The sequence below is a fragment of the Trichosurus vulpecula genome, chromosome 3 (assembly GCF_011100635.1).
Source record: "Trichosurus vulpecula isolate mTriVul1 chromosome 3, mTriVul1.pri, whole genome shotgun sequence".
Taxonomy (NCBI): domain Eukaryota; kingdom Metazoa; phylum Chordata; class Mammalia; order Diprotodontia; family Phalangeridae; genus Trichosurus; species Trichosurus vulpecula.
The window spans coordinates 254,657,963-254,678,916 of NC_050575.1; the positions used below are offsets into that span (position 1 = coordinate 254,657,963).

Sequence of the window (20,954 nt, forward strand, 5' to 3'; positions counted from 1 at the left end):
ATAACTCTTCTTAGGAGTTGTACCATAATTCCCCATTTCCACTAGAAATCAAAAGTGTGACTATAAAAGAAGACTCATTAGTTCAAATGATCATAGACTAAGAATTGTAAGGGACCTTGTAGTTCAAGTAAAGTCTGACATCATCATTTCATATTTCAGGTGAAGGAAGTGAGGCTCAAAGTATAATTCTATGAAAGTCCGTGAAGGTTGGAGGTAGTTTACATTTCAGTCAGAATCATATAATGTTTAATGCTAGGAGGATTCTTAGAGGTCATAGACTCCAAATATTGTAAAGGCAAGCAAAGTGGGACTTTTTACTGTTTTTTTTTTCTTTTGGAGTGCTTCCCAGTACCAAGGCAATCCAGTGACTTTGATTGAGTTTTGCCTTTATTTGCCTTTCACTAACTAGGTGTGAGGTCCCAGGCCCACTTCCTTTTGCTAGTTAGGTCATGAGAGGTAGGAAACCCTCAGGGCCCTAAGGAGAGGTGTGAAGCCCTTGGGAAGTGTGAAGCTCTCTGACCCTGAAAAGAGGTATATATGCTGTGAGGTTAGAATTTTGTTTGGGGCTCACTCATTGGAAGAGTGTTGATGTAGAAACTCTGGGTAGCCATTAAGGAGCCTTCTGGCTTTGAAAACCCCGATGTTGGTGCTTCTCACTCTGGTAACTATGTATGCATAGCTTTGGTCAGATAGCTAGAAGCCTGTATGTTGATTTGTGCTATTTGCTCTGTTTATATTTTTCTCTGTAATTTCTGTTTGTATTTGCTCTCAAGTTCAGGGTGCTGGCTTTTTCTCCTGAACTAAGTGAATGATATATGTATGTTTGATTAAAGTGAGACTGTAAACCCCTTTAAGTTGCTTTCCTTAGGCAAGCAGATCAAAGAATTTGTGCTAGCAGCCCTCCTGTGTGCTGGAGTTACTGGATTTTTACAACCACAGTGGCTGCAAGCAATATTGTTGTTACAAACACATACCCAAAATAGGAAAATTCTCTACAACTTTCTGAATATGCAGTCATTCTGGAATTCTTAACTCAAGTGTTGAGTACATCTCTAAATAAGGCAGCTGGGGGCACAGTGGATAAAGTGTGGGGCCTCGTGTCAAAAAGAATTGAGTTCAAATTTGACCTCAAACACTTGGTAGCTATGGATAAGTCTTTTAAACTCCATTGGCCTCAGTTTCCTCAGCTGCAAAATGTGAATGATAATAATACTTAACTCAAAGTGTCATGAGGATGAAATGAGTGAATATTTCTACAAAGCACTTAGCAAAGTGTTTACAGATAGTAGGCTCTGCTTAAATTCTTATTCCCTTCTCATTCTTTTTCCCTAATACCAGATTGTTGTTGGTGTGTCATTCAGTCATATCCAACTCTTGGTGACCCTGTATGGTGTTTTCTTTGCAAAGATACTTGGGTGTTTTACCATTTCCTTCCTGAGTGGATTAAGGCAAACAGAGGTTAAGTGACTTGCCCAGGTTTACAGAGCTAATGATTGCCTGAGGCCCCATTGAAATCAGGTCTTCCTGACCCAGGCCCCTTTCTCTATCCACTGAGCAATCTAACTTCCTCAGACACTAAATAACCCACTCTATTTCCTGATAGGTCTAGATAATAGAGAATTTTTTTTCTTTTGTTTGAAAATCTACATCCTTTTAGCTTCCACTTACAGAGGTTGAAACAGTAAATTTGAAATTGAAGTAAAAGTCAACTTTTGACAGTACTGGTATACAAACAGATTTCAGAGAAGCACAAATGTCAAGAGGTATTTGTTGAAAAGCTAGAATCTGAAATGCAATCTAGGTAAGTAGTCATTCTTATCAATTGTGACATATTCAGAACATAATGTATAAATAAATATTGCTATATATGTTGAGGCAGGTATAGCCTCAATATTACAGCAAGCACTAAACAAATTATGTTGATGTTTTTATGATATAGACATGCATATTATCTTCATGAAACTCAGTTTGCCTTTACAAAACAATGGGAGCAAGTGAGCAATGTGAACAAGTATCACATAACTTTAAAACCAGAAGGGTCATTAGAAAAGAGTTAATTCCATCCTTAAATTACAATGAATTCAGTGTAGGGAATTGACTTGTGTATGGCACACAAGGAAATGATTGGACTCCCAAGCAGTCTAATGTAAAATCCAGTGAACTTCCCAGTATTTCCTCAATGAACTCAGGCCAAAGGAAGAAAAATATCAACTCAGAAAAGGAAGAAAAGTATCAAACCTGACATTTGGCTTAAGTAACAGATTATAAAAGTGATGAATTCAACTTTTAAGTAAGAGAATGAGAAGACCTGTGTAGATCTATTCACAAATTTGACTTTATTTTGGACTTATTATGATAGCACATTAGATATAGTTCTGATCTTGAAGTTAAGAAGGCCTAGATCCAACACCAAACTCTGATGCTTATTAAATGACTGTGGATAAATACCTTAACTTCTTTGGGTCTCTCAGTACCCTCTATGATTATATGATGTACATAGTATAGACTAAATTGGACTGAACTATACAAAAAGGCTCTTTTAGCTCTAACTTTAGTGCTGTACCACCATCCCCAGCTGACATATAAACTAAGGCTAAAATCTGAAGCTCCAGCTGACATAATAGGAATGATAGATCATTTTCTTTTATTATACATGGGCTACAAGTCCACATTTTTAAAAAAAATGGTTATAACACAAGTTAGATAACCATATATAATATGGTTGAAAAATATTTTTAAAGTTTTATGAATGATTTTTATTCATGATTAAATATTTTGCATATAATATTAATTAACATTAATATTCAGATATTTGGCACAGGACCAAGTATACATATTATAGGGCCCTCCACTGGAGACTTGCTGCTGAGTTGACATTGAACCTTTCACCGTTACTCTTAGAATTATACTATCATGACTAAGTCTGAATTCACCCCAGTTCATAAGATAAAAATTCAGTGAAGCTTCATTTAACACTTGGAAATATTATAGATTCATAGAATTACAGAGTAATAGAACTTCAATATAGGAAAGAAATTTCAGCATCCAACTAGGTCAAACCATACATCAGAGAAATCTCCACGGTAACATACTCAAGTAGTAGCCATTTAGTCTCTGCTTGAAGGTATGCCAGGTAGGGGAATGCACCTTCTCTTAAAGCAGCCCATTCATCTTTTCATGGTTCTTATTTTTAGTAAGTTATTATTGATGTCTCCTGGGGATAAACAGAACAATCTTATCCCTCTTTCTTATGGCAACCCATTACATACTTGAAAACAACTATAATAACCCCTGTTGGGTCTTCTCTTCTCCAAGTTAAACGTGACTGTTCTTGTAAGTAATCTTCCTATGGCATGAACTCAAGTCTCTTCACCATCCTTGTCACTCTTTTCTGCTCACTCCACAACTTATCAATAACCTTCTTAAACTACAATGGCCACAACTGAACACAAAATGCTCCAGATGATAAGGGTAGAGTACAGTGGCACAAGCACTGCCCAGTTATGGAAAGTTTACCCCTCAATGCAGCCTAAGATTATATTTGCTTTTCTGGTTGTATATGACACTGCTTATTCCTATCAAAACTGATGTACATTAAAACACCCATCTATTTTTTCCAGTGGTCTAACCATATCTCCCCTATAACAAATTTGTGAAGTTTCTTCCCCTATTTTTAGCTGTGAAAGGCTTTACATTTATCCCTATGTATTTTCATCGCTTTAGTTTCAACTCTAAATTCCATCTTATTTAGATGCTTTTACATTCTGACACTGTCATCCAATTTGTAAGATATTCTTCCCAGCTTTCAAATTTGATGAATATGCCATCTCTGCCTTTTCGAAAGCCATTGACAAAAATGTTAAATAGCACAGGGCCAAGCATATATTTTCAGGGCATTAGATTGGAGACTTGCTGCCAAGTTGACATTACACAATGTATTCACAACTACTTTTTGAGTCAGACTATCAAAACCAATTGTGGATTCATCTAATTATATTATTATCCAATTCCTTTCTCGTTATATTCTAAGGAAGAATAATATTAAATGCTTTATCTTAAGCTTAGCTAAAATTCATATAAATACAAAATTCATATAAACTCCTACAAAATTCATAGATTTCCAGCATTCTCCTTAAATCATGTCCAAAAAAGAAAAGAAGTTTATCTGACATTAACTGTTCTTGATGTCTAAATCAGTGTTTTACTATACCATATATCGCTGCTAGGCTTGTGATCTCTTTGTGGTTTGGTAGTCTGTATAATCAGATTCTCCAGTTCCTCTTTATGTCTAGGTGGTCTGTAGAATAATCTGGTAATCAAAATCATCTCTCCTCCTTGTAGTGGCCTTAATAGAAATAGTCTTCATCATGTCTCCCCATTCCAATTCATAGATTTCCTCACACAATCATACCTTCGTAATATATATATATGTCTCACCATTCTTTCTTTCTTATATCGTTTTTTCAAATGAGATGTACCTGTTCAAAGTCATGGGTTTTATCATGGTTTTCCCCTCCCAAAATAAAATTCAGTGAAACCCAGGAACTTGACAATTTTTTCTATAACAAGCTGTTCTAATATTTGATGACTGCATTTGTACTCTAGTGCTTCAATCTTTAACATGATATATAAGAAGGTGGAAAAGAAACATAAGATGAAGATAGTGAGCAAAAATCCATCCATAACTGACTTGAAAGAATATTGAAGGGATTTATGGATCAGTTTTCAAAATATCTCAAAAAGGAAGAATAAGAATGAAACAAGAGGAAAGAGAATATTATTATTTAAAAAAATAAAACATTAGCAATGGCTTAGTTTTTCATTTTTATAAGAACTTTATGAGAACAATCTATAAATGTGTTGAGAGAATACATGTTGAAAATATGAAAAGTAACATAATTTTGTATAACAGTTCACATTTTCACAGTCCTTCGATTTAGTGGAAGAAATAGAGCTTACAAAAAATCCTACGTGTTTATTTTGGTTGAATTGACTCAATAGAGTATAGTCTTAAAGGCTTTATAGCAAGGTATTTTCCATAAAACAATAAAAAGGGGCAGCTAAATGACTCAGTAGATAGAGTGCTGGGCCTGGAGTCAAGAAGAATTGAGTTCAAATCTAGCCTCACACACTTACTATCTGTGCAACTGTGGGCAAGTCACTTACCTGTTTTTGCCTTAATCTACCAGAGATAGTAATGACAAACTAAATCATTATTCTTGGAGAGAAACCTCCATGGACAGTGTGGTCCATGGGTTCATGAAGAATCAGGCATGACTGAATAAGTAAATAACAATTTTTAAAAATGTTTTCAGATGCTTTGATACAGGCAACACAATTTTCACAATTTCCAATAGTTAATATCAAAAAATATCACAAGGTAAGGAAATACCAATCTGATCCAAATAGGATAAATCAAATAGATGATAAATGTCTACTGCTCAGGTTATGTTATGCAATTGGTTGGATAGTACACTGAGTTACTCTATCAAGACATTTGCTGTGGAAAAGCACTGCAGATGTACTATGAGTAGGATTTAGAGATGAATAGGAAAACTTAATGGACTGAATTTGGAAAATTGGGAAGCTTCTTTAAAAAAATGTCCCAATGATTCCCCTACCTTCCTTCCTTCCTTCACACCCCCTCCCTTCCTCCTTCCTTCCTTCCTTCCTTCCTTCCTTCCTTCCTTCCTTCCTTCCTTCCTTCCTTCCTTCCTTCCTTCCTTCCTTCCTTCCTCCTTTCATTATTTCCCTGCTTTATCCCTATTGCAACACTCTCTTCCCTCCCACCACACCTAGGAAAAGCAAAAAAAAATACATTTTCAGAAACTTGTATAGTCAAGCAAAGCAAATTCATACATTGGTTATATCCACAACAAGGATAGCTTTTAAAGCTTCAGGCTAAAGTTAACATCTACTTTAAAAAGAAAAACAACAACAAGCTGTATACAATAGAGCTGAAATGTTATGCCAAATCCTTTTTCTCTTCTACTATTTACATGGAAATATCAATTTTATTTCATGCTTCAGAATAAAAACAAATTTTCAAAATTTTTGTAGTGCTTTTGGTGATGTCCTATGTCTTCCACCTCAAAATGTCTGTCCCTCTGTCCCTGCCTCTCTGGATCTGTCTCTCTGTCTCTGTTTCTGTCTTTCTGTTCTCTATCTCTGTCTACATCTGTCTCTGTTTCTCTCTCTCTCTCTCTCTCTCTCTCTCTCTCTCTCTCTCTCTCTCTCTCTCTCTCCCTCTCTCTCTCACTCTCACTCTCTCTATCAATATTCTGTTGATGGTGTTATATGACTAAGCATGAATACAACAGAATGGAAACATTTCAAATCATAGGCAACCCAATATACAATGGAGAATTTCCTGTATGTAAATGGGCAGAAGCTATTTTGAATGATGATGAGCAACAGTTTTTATAAAAAATTGGGAAATGAGTTGGACCACTTAGTTAGGGAGGTTAAGGGATAAGAGATATACAATGTAAGTATGACATTGTTCAAACAATGGCAAAACAATGAGTTAGAAGTTCCCCCCAGGATATTGTATAGTTCTTCTATGCAGGATCTTTATAAGGTCATGGACACCAATTGTAAAGGATTAGAAGATTTTGATGGATAGAAAAACTGGACCAGTGTAGTAAGTAGTCCCATTCATATGCTCATAATGGGTTTCATTGAAGTTTCAAAGCAAATAAGGCTTCAGCTTATTTTTCAGTCTTTTCTAAGAATAATATGTAAAGAGTGATACTGAGCATCATTTAAAAAATAACACTGGTTTAGCAAACTTGAACATTTTGAAGATTTGCTTCCTGTTATCACTGAACTCAGACATAAGGTCTCAGATATAGTTCCTTTCTTGCATCCAAGCATTTCTTTTAAAAGATTTAGTTTCAATAAATAGCTCCTAAAGCAACTTTTGCTATGCATGTCAGCATTATGACATGTGGGAAGAATTTAGGCAAGTGTGAAAGTCTTAAGAAATGAAAATTCTGATTTGGGAATGCTGAAAACTTTCCTACTTTGCCAAGAAGGACTGATAGATAACGTGGCCAAGGCTGAAATGTGTTCAGCATCTTATTCCTGGATAAATGCTGCCATTTGGTCCCCTCCTACATCTGAACAGAATGACAGAGGAAGACTGTAACATCCTACACACACCAGCTGTCCACTCTCCCACCCTCCTCTCATTCCCAAATGCAGTTCTTCCTTGCTCCTAATATTTTTAAAATGCTATTTTAAGAAAAGGGATATGGCTTAATGTAAAAAAAAAAGGGAAGCTAATTAAATGACCACCAAGTCTTAACTTATGGTACAGAAATTCATGTATATTTTCACACAATATAGGTCACTCTAGATTAACAGGAAGCTTTTTTCATTCCCAAGAATTGTTCAATAATTTCTTTAAAAATACCCAAACATCCCTAAAAATATATTTGATGATATCTAAACTCAACAAGTGCACCCCACTAGTTCAACAAACAGAAAGGTAAAGTTATAAGTGTGGTTTTAGTAGAAAACAAAATCAAATACAGACCAGCCTCTTCTACACAGAGAGACTCTTCTTAGCTGAATGGAATGTGTGTGTATGGCTATATGTAAACACACAATGACACATCCAAACTCATATTTTATATATATATATATATAAAATATATATCAGATATATATAATATCTGATCCACATGCATATGCATATATATGTATATGTATATACATATACATATATACACACACACACATATATATACACACACATATATCACACATATTTCCCAGCAGCAAAGATGCGGGATGAAGTAAATAACTTTCTGAACTCTAAATTCAATTTAAAAATGATAATATAAATATTATCTTGAATAGAAGTTCAATAACTATCTGCTGAATAATGATTTTCTCTTTTCAGTTTGAGGTTGAAAATAAATATTGTATATGTGGAATGAAGTAGTTACCTCTAAATAATAATCCAAGAACTAATTATACTAAAAATAGATTTACAGAATCAAATTATACAATAAGTTAGAGCTTGAAACATCCTTAGAAATCAGTTAGTCCTCCTCCATTGATAGATCATCAAAGGATATTAACAAACTTCCCTCAAATCCCAAATTACTAACAATAATAAGAAAGAATGTTGTAAACAACTAATGTAAAACAAATGCAAATCACAACATCCATGACGTTTTACCTCATATGCTGTGAGTTGGCAAAGATCACAAAAGATAGTATTAATAAAATGGGAATGAGTTGCTGAAAGATAGTCATAATAGGGTGAAACTGTGAATTGATACAACAATTTTGTGTAGCAAATTGAAATTGTAAAGTGCCTAAAAGGTCTGTAGTTTTTGACCTTCAGATCCAATTACTGGGATAATACTCCATTGAAAAGAATAAAGTCCCCACATACATCAAAACATTTATAGTAGCATTTGTTTTCTGATAACAAAGAACTGGAAACAAAGTAGGTTCCCATTCATTAGAGGACTGCTAACAAATCATTGTAAAGGAACATAAGGGTATATTACTGTGGTGTAAGAAACAATAAATGTGACAAATATGGAGAAGCATGGAAAGCTGTATATGAATTGATAGAGAGTGAAGTAAGAAAAGCCAATAAAAATACATCTATAGCAAGGTAAGCAGAAAGAATAAAAAAAAATCAAAAGTGAATGCTGCAAAATTATGATAAGATAGCATTGCTCAAAAGAAGAAATATAAAAACACATCCATACCACACCTTTGTGAAGTGGTGATACATCTACACATTTATACATACTTATTTTCAGAGTCTGATATATTGTTGTTATGCTGAGGTTAATTTTTTTTGTCTTTAAAAATATTGTTTCTTATATGGGTTGAATATCTGGGATAAAGAAATGGAGGGGACAAATCATAATGTTAAAAAAGAAATCAACAAAAATTTGTTGTAAAAACAAGAGATCAATCAATTATCTTAAAGAGGAGAGTAAAGATGATTAGAGTAAAGGTGTCTTATTCCAAGTACAATATGTATAAATTGCAGAGATCCAAGATTATTCAACAACTCATCCAACTAAGGTAGAAAGATTATTAAAAAATTCCAGTAAATTTACATGGTAATTGTAAATTTAGAAATGAGAATGAATCACTGTATCCCTTAAATGTAGACACTTAAAGACCCAGTGGAAAAGACCATACATTTGTATGTTTCTTTAGTCTATGGTTACATGTTGTGCTCAGATTTCATTTCTATTGCCTAGTATAGTGTCTGACACATACTAAGTAAGCCCTTAATAATACATTTTGACTGATCTAATACAATGATATACTGAACATTTGAAGTGAAGAAGTGACTTTCATCTCAACACAATGAAGAACTTCAGGAATTACGTGTGTATGTGTGTGTGTGTGTGTGTGTGTGTGTGTGTGTGTGTGTGTATAGCATAATAATAGTCTCTAAGGACTGAAAGTTATTTCTTTCATTTCTTCAGTTACATGAAAGATGGGAAAATATAGGCCAGCATTTATATAAGTCCTTTAAGGTTTACAAAGTGCTTTACATTTATTCTCTTATTTGATGAGAGAATATACAATGAATATCATATATTTAGAATCATATGCATTTCATACCTTTAGAATCCTATATTCAAAGAATATCAGAGCTTAAGGGTACCTCAGAGACCATCTAGTTCAATTCTACATTTTACAGAGAACATAATGAAGGTTCAGAGAGGATAATGTATACTTTCTGACTCTCATTTTAATGTTATTTCCTCTGTCTAATATTGCTTACACTCAAGATTGTCAATTTGTAGAAAACAAAATGTGTGAGCAAACTCACTGATGTAACTAAATCTTCATATAAGTTACTAACCTGAGTGTAAAATCATGGCCAGTTATTCTTTCAGAAATTTTCTTTTTTTTTTTAATTTAAATTTATTTATTTAACGTATTTGGTTTTCAGCATTGATTTTCACAACAGTTTGAATTACAAATTTTCTCCCCATTTCTACCCTCCCCCCCACTCCAAGATGGCATATATTCTGGTTGCCCTGTTCCCCAGTCAGCCCTCCCCTCTATCACCCCTCTCCCCTCTCATCCCCTTTTCCTTTCCTTTCTTGCAGTGCAAGATAATTTCTACGTCCCATTGCCTGTGTATCTTATTTTTTAGTTGCATGCAAAAACTTTTTTTTGTTGTTTTTGAACATCTGTTTTTAAACTTTTGAGTTCCAAATTCTCTTCCTTCTTCCCTTCCCACCCACCCTCCCAAAGAAGTCAAGCAATTCAACCTAGGCCACACATGTATCATTATGTATAACCCTTCCACAATACTCATGTTGTGAAAGACTAACTACATTTTGCTCCTTCCCAACCCATCCTGCTTTATTGAATTTTCTCCCTTGACCCTGTCCCCTTTCCAAAGTGTTTGTTTTGATTACCACCACCCCCATCTGCCCTCCCCTCCATCATCCCCTCCCCTTTTATTTATTTTTTTTATCTTCCTCCCTCTTCTTTCCTGTGGGGTAAGATACCCAACTGAATTATTATGAATTATTGGTAGAGATTTGAACTAATCTATCCATTCTGGTTAGTTATTCAGAGTTATGCCCAAAAGGCTATAAAACTATGCATATACTTAGACCCAGCAATACTACTACTACATCTGTATCTCACAGAGTTCAAAGGAAAAGGATCTAGTTTTACAAAAAAAAAAAAAAAACTGTAGCCGATCTTTTTATGATGGCAAAAAATTAGAAATTGAGGATATGTCCATCAATTGGGCAATGGCTAAACAAGTTGTGGTATATGATGTAATGAAATACTATAATGGCATAAGAAATAATGAACAGGATGGTTTCAGGGGAAAAAAAACCTGGGAAGACTTATTTGAACTTATGCAAAGTGAAGTGAGCAGAACCAGGAGAACAACATACACAGTAACACCAATATTGTAAAAATGATCAACTTGAAACACTTATCTATTCTGATCAAGATGATGATCCAAGATAATTCCAAAGGACCCAGATGAAAAATGCTATTAATCTCAGAGAGATAGTTGATGAATTCTGAAAGCAGATTGAAGCAAGCTTTTTTAAACCTTCATTTTTATTATATCATTTTGTTTTTTTTCTTTTGCAAAATGGCTAATATGTAAAGTTGTTTTGTATGATCATATATATGTAACTGAAAAAAAATTGCTTGCCTTCTCAAGTTGGGGAGAGTGGCAGGAGGAAAGAAGAGAATTTAGAATTCAAAGTTTTAAAAATGATTCTTAAAATTTTTACTTATAATTGGGAAATATTTAATGAAATACATATTTGAAAATTTAAAGAAAATTAATGAGTAAGGGAAAAGTCTCCTTTGATCCCTTTCTATAATGTTTCATGTGTAGAATATTTCCTACAGACAGACAAACACCTTACTACCAGGTTTAGCCTTCCTATACCTCTAGTTAATTAAGTGAAGTTTCATCTCTGAAAGTGAAAAACAAATTGTGTCCTATTAAGATTTTAGATAGAGAGATAAATAGCTATAGATATATAGATACATACACACATGGATGTATATGGGAGATATTTGTATATCGGAGATATTGCCACAGATCATGGAACAAAATCTTATTTGCCTATTGCCACTCCCAACCAAAAAAAGTCTATAAATAATTTAAAAAAAGGTTTGTTGTTGTGGTTTAACAAACAGTACAGTTCCATTTTTTTCAAAAAATTTCCAAAGTCATAGATGCTTTAAAACTTATTCAATAAGTATATACCAATAGTGGTATTCTCTCCATGCTAATCATGTTTATATCCTTCTCTTGATCCTCCACCAAGCTGAGAACAAAAACACCTTATTTTATCTCCAAGAGTAAGTAAGCAGGAAAAAATGGACACTGACTGTCTAGAGATAAAAAGAAGAACTTTTGAAACTTCACAATCTTTCTTCAAAATCACAGTTCTTATTTAACGTTCTTCTTTCATTCATTAAATTCTCCAGCCAAAGTTGCTTCTTCAACTATTCCTTGAATATGAAATTCCAACTCCATCCTCTCTGAATTTGTACAAACTTTCCACCATGACCTGCATTGTCTTCATCTCAGAATTTCAGTATTTTTATTTTTTCTGCATTCAAGATTCAGTCAATATTTTAAAACTCTTATATGAAATCTCACCTACTATAACCAGTTGAAAGTATTCTCTCCATTATGAATTTTCTAGAACAGTCAGTTTGTGTATCTCTGTCCTTCCTCCAAATGCACATGCAGTATTCTCCACAATGAATTATTTTAATCTGTGTACATGTCATATTTTTCCCAAGGGGATAGAAGCTTCTCAAGAGGCTATCTTTTTTTCTTTTTCATTATATGTCCCTTGTCTACCACAGGATCTTATGCACAATAATTGCTTAATGTTTGTTGAATTGCATTGGTATTTAGCTATTTAAATCAGATACTAACTCAGGGAAGAAAAAAGAAATCCAACAAATAATTGATTTTGATATACATTTGTTAAGCACTTACTATATGTTTAATACATTATTTACCTAATACAGTTATTCCTTCCACATTGTGGGGGTTGAGTGGGGCACCCATCTCAGCTGTAAATTTTTTGCGCCTCCCTCACTACCAGAGAAGAAATATGAATCATTATGATATTAAAAGATAAAATATGTTGATATTATACATCTGTACATATATTTTATGCATTTCTGAGTTTCTAAACTTTGTCTGTATTGCCTGCTGGCCTTTAGTGTCTTCTGCAGATTCCTCAAAACTCCAAAAATTTTCCCATTTATTTTCATATGCTGACCTACAATATATTTACATTGTGATGGGGAAAATTGTGATTTATAAAAGGTAATTGTATACCTTTCTACTCAAGGAAATGCAAAGTTCAGATGATATGTCTTTTTCACATGAAATGTGCAGTCAGTTCTATGAACTGTTCAGAGCTCTCCTGTATATTTGGTAGAGAAAGTAAATTAATTTTGGTTGAGTTTCTTCATAAATGTAATCATTAACAAAAATATATTTTCTAACTTTTAATTTAAGGGTTTTTTGTATTTTATCTATCAGGAAGAATAGAGAGAGAATTATGAAGGACTCAAAGATATATAATATAATGTCTCTATGTTTCTGGGCCTTTCAGTCTAAATGAGAGAGGGCTTCTTTATAAAGAAAAGAGAAACATTTTAATGTTTTATAACTATCAGATGAATGTGACAGAGATTTCTCATTCAAAATATATAAAATTTATGAATATTTAAAGTAAATCTAACAAAGTTCACTCAATATCTATATAGATATTATTGAAAATGTTCCTTAAAGAAATAAAGAACAAGTAAAACTGCTGATAGAATATTCAGGGCCATGGTTGAGCCATGGCAACATAAAAGTCCTAAAATCCTACTAATGTTACTTTATAAACTGTCTTTTATCTTCCCTTTATCACTTATCCTTAATACAGTGCCACCTGGCACCTGACACATAGTAAATGTTATTAGCAATTAGTCCAAATTCAGTTTCAATAATTCTCAACTGATTCCTACTAATAGTACTAGTTAACTCAGAGAAAGACCACAAATATGGATATTCCAGATATATGTGATTTTAAGTAAAGAACATAAATAAATAATGTAAAAGAAACCATATCACATATATAAGAAATGGCTTTATTTAAAAAAGAGATATAAGGCAATAAAAAGGAAAGAGGGCTACCCTAATAGTCCAACAGACATGGCTTCACATCCTGCCTGAGAAACACATTTCTCTAGCTGTTCTCTTCAGAATTTAACATTTATTTTACTTTGTTCTTCCAAATCACCTACCCAGCAAGTCACATGTCTTTGTCTTTTTTGGAGGAGAAGTAAATCTCAGCCAAATAAAGAAAGTTTACTAACACAGAAAAAGAGGAATAACCAGACACATCCCCAAGGAAGAGCATCATGTTTTCCCTCATCCAAGTAATAGCAATTTGTATTTTAATAGTCTTTACTTAAATGTAGTTATGTATATGTAGATATAGACATAGATCATATTGATAAACACAGTATAGTTATAGATATGGTTTTACACATAGTACTATACCTTAAATACCTAATTTATGGCAGCTAATAGGAAGATTAGCCAGTTGCCTGAGACTTCAAGGGGTTAAATAATAATAATTAAGATTTTATGCTTACAAGTTCCTTTGAAAATATTATCTTACTTGATCCTTACAACAACTCAGAGGTATGTGTTGTTATTACTACAATTTTACAACTGAAGTTACTGATGATGAGAAGGGTTAAGTGACATCCTGCCCTGAGTCACATTATTATTAAGTATTTGATGCAGAATTTGAACTCATGTCTTCCAGACTCCAATTCTAAAATTATTTTATTAAGCCCTTTATCTATATTATCATTATCTATATTAAAATGTTGTCAAATAAACACTTTCAACATGTTTTCCGCAATAGGTATTGACAAAAATAATATACACATATTTCATTTCAGATCTTGTTAAAGACCAACAAAACTTCCTATAGAGTTATAACTTTAATAAAGACATACAGTGTTTGTTCCCTATATATTATCCTTCAAACATACTTGCACCACACACACACACACACACACACACACATACACAATCATACAGTATCCTCACCTATGTTACCTATAGGCAATTCCTGAAACAAGGAAAAAAAATAACCAAATGCATGTGTGCATTCTGCTTTTATTAGTCAACTGGGTTTCTTAATTGGACTGATAGGGAATGACACAGGTTTCTAATATGGTAGCTCTTCTTTTCCTCTGAACAACATGGAAAGGCACATTTTCCAGCCAACCATTGTGGCCTGACTACCTTGGAGACAGTTTAGTGACATTATGTGACAAAGGTATTTTGCAGATTTAGTGCTTAGAGAAAGTAATGGATGGATATAACCAAATATGAAAGCCAACAGGAACCATTAATCTCATAGTAAGCATGATATTTCTCAGCTACTCAATTACTTCCTGGTTGTCAGCAAGGTACTTAAAGGAGATTAAGGCCACTTTTAGGCCACTAGCTTCAGATTTAGGCATAGAGATATCCAGAGCTGTAACTGGCAATTTTTGCATCTGGGGAAATCCAAATCATATTCAGGGAAAATAGTAAAATGTGGCATAAAAAGTCAGAAAAATCTGGTAGAAGGAAGGTGAAAGTCAGGGCAACAACAGGGTATGGCTTCTTGGTGGGAGAAGCAGGCTGTGTGGAAACTTCCTAGTTTATCTAATTCTTCTTCTGAGCTAGGTCCTATATTAGATCCTTTCCTCTACTGAAGGACTTCAAATGTTATCAGTGTCCTCTAAGGTTAGTTACATTGGATTAAGCCCAAATCTCTCTGTTTTACATATAGTTCTAGTGGTAGTTATATGTAAGAAATTACCTAAATGAACAAAGAGAAATTTACCCAACCCAAGAAAATATTCTCTAAATCAATCTCAATGTGATTTCCATTTGAGCACAGTTTATATGCCTTTATAATAGAAACACACAACACTTAAAAAAATCTATCATTTGAGTAGCCATTAGAAAGTCTATGTTCAAGAGGTTGAATGTATGAGTACCAGATAAAAGTTAAATTGCTACATCAGAATGATTTGGACCAAAAGACAATTAAACACAAAGCTGAGGAGATGAAAAAGTATTACTTCTATCATTTATCTTTCTATTTATTTATCTAATCTGTCATCTATCATCTAACACATAGTACATGTAGACTTTTATATACATACATATATATATACATATATATATATATATATGTATCTGTACATGTAAAGAGAAAAAATAATTTCAAAATTGATGGAATTCAACTCGAATGGCTATGGCCAGGGAAACATACTTTTTGGAACACCTGATGTCTTAGTGTCCTTTGAATTATAGAATGAATACTTCCTTATATAATGCAAACATCATTCACATTAATGATTTCCTTTAGTAGATAGTGAACTTTAATTATACACTGTCCATTTTTTGATTAGTCACCAAGGGGTAGAATCATTTCTACACACCTCTCTAACCATCTAAGAACAAAATCAATAAATACTGAAAGGCAAAAAAAAAAAATCACACAACCGAACTGTCACCAGCAATGCCATTTTTCAATTCAAGCTTCAACTTTGACAGAACACAAGTCCAAATGACATTCTTCTTTATCTAAGCATTCCAGACCCAAACAATTGTCCTCAACATTATCAAGAAAACACTTTAAATTATTCTTTAAAGATCTCATTTCACACACCAGGTGTGCTCTTAATTGGTATTCAAAGCTTCCGAAAATACCACATTGCATTTCCAAAAATATAAGCCACTAAATCCAGAAAACTTTTTTTTTTTCTTGAGGGAGAAAAAAAATCTCAATAGTATAAAAATTGATTTTGTGTTAAGTGATCCAAATATTTTGGGGAAAAAACCCAGATTCATGTGTGTCATATTGGTAAGTTATATAAATTGTTGACTATTATTTCCAGTTTTATAACATAAATATAAAGTGATATTCATCAGACAAGCAGCATGGCTTCAGAGCTAAAACCACATTTATCAATGAAACCAAAATTCCACAAAACATGAACAGTATACTCAAAAAAGAAACTAAACTAAATAACTTACCTTCATAAAGGGCTTTGAAACCTTGAGCACTCACAGCAAAGTCTGTAGTGAACCAGAGAGTAAGTATAGATCCTGTGCTCACTATAGATGATGGCAGCTGAAATCCAGATAATCTAAATAAGAAAAAAAATGATAAGAATGGAAATTAGGGAAATCGTGTATTTATTGATGATGTATCTTCTAATTTAGAATTCTAACTTGGTACCTTTGTGTATTTATCATATGTCACTGTGGAAATAATCACTGGACAATAGATATAAAATGTCGTCTGATCCAGTTTCCTCATATTACAGGTGTGAAAATTGAGAGGAAAAGAAGGGGACTCAAGTTCACATGGCTAATGGTGAACATGTGTCTTACAATTGACTTTTGGATAACTGAAGCTTACTTTCTGAGTCAAAAATGTATATATTTTCAAGTTTCTTGGAAGGAAATCTTGAGTGATTTCTTAAAAACTGAATGAATGCTGAATAAAAATGCTGAATGAATACCTGAAGGCAATAATTAGGAATACTATTTTATCATCATCATCATCACCATCACCACCACCACCACCATCATCGTCATCATCATTATCATAATGATTATCATCCTTCAAGATATTTCTTTAGTCTCCCTTCGTTGTCAATTACCTCACCCTTCTCACGGTTATTCTGTCCAACTATAATTTACCTTATCCTATTCTTGCCTGTTACAATTAGAGAAACCACATGACCAAGACTGTTTGAAGAATATGCTAAATAAAAGTCATCAAAGCTCAGAAGATATCCAAAAAGCCTGACTTTAGCGTCTGTTTCTGACAGCTATTGTAAACTGCCTTCAAAGTTTGGGGTGATGTTATGGAGGGCATAGGCTATCAGAAATCTCTCATCCAGAAAAACAAAATTGTATTCTGTCTTCTCCAGGTAAATTCTTTCCCAAGATAACAGCCTTATCTCTATTCCACAGTAAACTTTAATAATCATAGGCAAGATTTGATCAATTTTACCTATGGATTCTGAGCCAGAACAGAATACCTAGGGAATGTGCTGAAGACAGAGATGATGCTGAACTCAACTTACTTTAAGATTAATCCTAAGTAAGAACAATTCTGGCTTGCTGGCATAGTCAATGCTTCTGTATATTTATTATAGTTGCTACAAGTAGCAGAATCAATGTGTTGAAGCCATTCAACATCGCTTATTATGTTCTAACGTAATCTAACAACGGATTAATAAAGAAAATGCCAGAGTTAAATGTCTAACACAAATGAAAGTTCCAGCATCACATCTGAACATCAGATTAATTCACCCTCATGTTGTAAATGGAGACAATTGCATTATTTTTCAATAAAAGCATTGGTGTTCTATCACTTAGTCATTCTGCTGAATACAATTCTAGACTTAAATGAATGTATCTTTCTGTCCAAACAGGGCTATTATTATTCATAGCACTTAGAAAAAATCAAATAAAATATTAAATATATTGTTAATTATCGAAGATGAAAACCAAAATCACACATTTCTACTTTCTCCTTCCTCTCTCCCTTTTCCTCCCTCCTTTTCTCTCTCCCTCCCTTCCTCATTCCCTCCCTTTTTCCTTCCTTCCTTCCTTTTTTCATATTTCTGTTTCTCTCTTTCTTTCCTTCTTTTGTTCCCCTCCTTTTTAGTTGTATTTCTTTCAACAGTAGATATTGGTGTTGTATCTAGCTTAGCATGGTATTTGACACATGATAGCTTAAAATTATTTTTCTAACACAGTATTTTCAACTTAAGTATTTTCAAAGCCTCCTATAAATGCAAAGATTGGTGGATTTTCATAATCTGCCATGTAGGCCAAGAGGGGTACTCATCCTGGGCTCCATAAACTTCTTTAGCATTTAAACAAATATATTTAGTATAGTTTTCCTTGTAATCATATGCATTTTATTTTAGATTTTTAAAATATTATCCTGAGAAATATTTTTTTTAAATCCAATAATTCTGAGAAGGCTTCCATGGGCTTTACTAGATTACCCCTGACACAAAAAAGCTCAAGACTTCCTGGTAAAGGGGATCACAGGATCATATACTTCACACTGGAGGGACATCATTAGAGCCACCATTTGGTATAATCCTTTCATCGTACAGATAAGAACAAACTCTGAAAGTAAAAGGACCTACCTAAGAGAATACACATGTTGAATAAAATGCTTGGAACACAATGTCTATTGAAAACAATGCATTAATAATCACTTAAGAAGAGTACCCAAGGAAGGAATGTAAGGAAGTGTTCTTAGTAGTATGTCTTGAAAGCTTTAGTGTTGAAAGGGGGGTAGTTATTAGGGCCATCCTGATTTTCCTGAAGTCATTCCACAAGGCACTGGACTACTATGCCTATGAATAAAGGTACATCTTTAAGGAGTTTCTCACATCTCTAGATATCTATTTATTTTACATCCTCAACATTATATCCATATGTAAAATATGTCAATGTGTAAAAGATTTTTCACTTTAATAATTTTCTTTAATAATCCCCAGATGTTTTAAATATATTAAAATACAGCACAGTTTTTTTTAAACAAGGGCTATGTAATAGTATTATATAATTAAATAACCAAGATGGTGAGGAAATGTTATTATTTATAATTGTGATTTTTCATAACACTTTGAAATACTCCGTAGCCACATCACTGAGCTTCTTTAGTTCTTAAGATAACTTGGAATTTTCACTCAATCAAGAGTCACTCAACAAGTGTCTCTTGAATATCTGGAACATTCACATGACTGTTAAGCTACATTACACAAATTTAGACAATAAGTGCCATATGGATATAGTCTGTCTAAAAAAGGAAATCAGTTATGTTGGTAAGCTGGAACCTGATGGCACCTCAATTTTGATTCTGTTGTAATCCACTGAGTCATACTGGGTCCCCATATGGTACAGTCTGCCAAAGAGAGGCCTCTGACATTAAATTCTGGCACTTGATATAAAGATACTATGGGAAATCTATGGTATAACAAAAGTCATACTCATTACTATTACATATTTTGTTTTTTTTTTCTTATTCAGCAAACTATTCAGTTTGGAATTTCATCCCTTAGTTTCTCATACTTGTATTGGTCAAAATACTCCAATTACTTTGTTTTTCTTCCTTCCTTCCTTCCTTCCTTCCTTCCTTCCTTCCTTCCTTCCTTCCTTCCTTCCTTCCTTCCTGTAGATTGCCAAAGGCAATGTGTTCAAGTCCTATCTCTGACACATATAGCACAGTAGAAAGGGTAATGGATTTGGAGTCAGAAGACTCCTGTTCAAAACCTTTTCCTGCTCGTGTGACCTTCAGCAAGTCTCTAGTTTCAGTTTCTTCATTTATAAAACTGTATTAGATAACATCTGTAAGTCTCCTCCAGCTCTGAATCTATTAGCCTCTATTCACTTGCTGCCTAGGCAACAATGGGCAAGTGATTTAATATTGTTGGGTCCTAAATAAATTACTATAAGTTGTATACATAACTTTATCTAAAGAGAGCTATAACTCCATATACTATCTAGAGTTATAGAGATAGCACCTATCTTCCTTGGTAGAGGTAGATACCTCTCCAGGTATTTCCCATACTGATGAAATCACAGATGCGATCACCTACTACAGTGGATGACTAGGAGAGTGACCTTGAAATGATTTCATCTAGATTTTCCTGAAGTAATGGTTACATGTTGCTCTTTAGGATATTGAAAATATGTACATCAAATAATAGTTGAACTATACAGATTCAGATCCAGCTAAATGATCAGATCCAATGATTAGATTAACAATGTTTTGCTACAACTCTAGTGAAGTACTTGAGATTTTAGAAATTATGTGACTAAATATATTTGTGAATTGGGATGCTCAAAAAATTAAAGATAATGCAAAATTGAGAAATGCATTTTGCAATATAGTTAAGACACCCCTCCCCCAAAAAAGTCCTCATTTGGTTATAATGATGGAGTAAAACTAGTATGATAAAATTTAGTAGAGATAAATGTAAAGTATTACATGGATTCAAAATCTCAACTTTGCAAATACAATTTATGACATGAAAAAGTCTGAGGATATTGAGGGACAAGACTTAATCAGGGTGTTGGCCTAGAATACCTCTGAGATTCCTTCCAGCTCTATTTCTACTTGCCTTGTGGTTCTATGAACAGTAAAACATATCAGCTAAAAAATACAAATTGGTTTAGATTGCACTAAGTAAACCAAACTGTCTAGCTTGTGTCTTAGGAAGTAAGATCGTCATTGTTCTATGTACTGTATTGACTTTATCAGGAATATTTTCAACAGATTTTGGTGGCACATTATAGGAAGATCACTGATAAACTGGAGCATATCTCAGTTAGAAAG

The 20,954-nt window shown here is 33.5% G+C and overlaps 1 protein-coding gene across 1 annotated transcript in view; it reads right to left on the reverse strand.

Moving 5' to 3' along the window:
* Positions 1 to 20,954, reverse strand: part of LOC118843733 (CUB and sushi domain-containing protein 1-like) — a 2,679,416-nt gene that overhangs the window by 1,948,426 nt on the left and 710,036 nt on the right. The window contains 1 exon segment of the mRNA XM_036751485.1: positions 16,616 to 16,728. Coding sequence (XP_036607380.1) covers positions 16,616 to 16,728 — 113 coding nt within the window.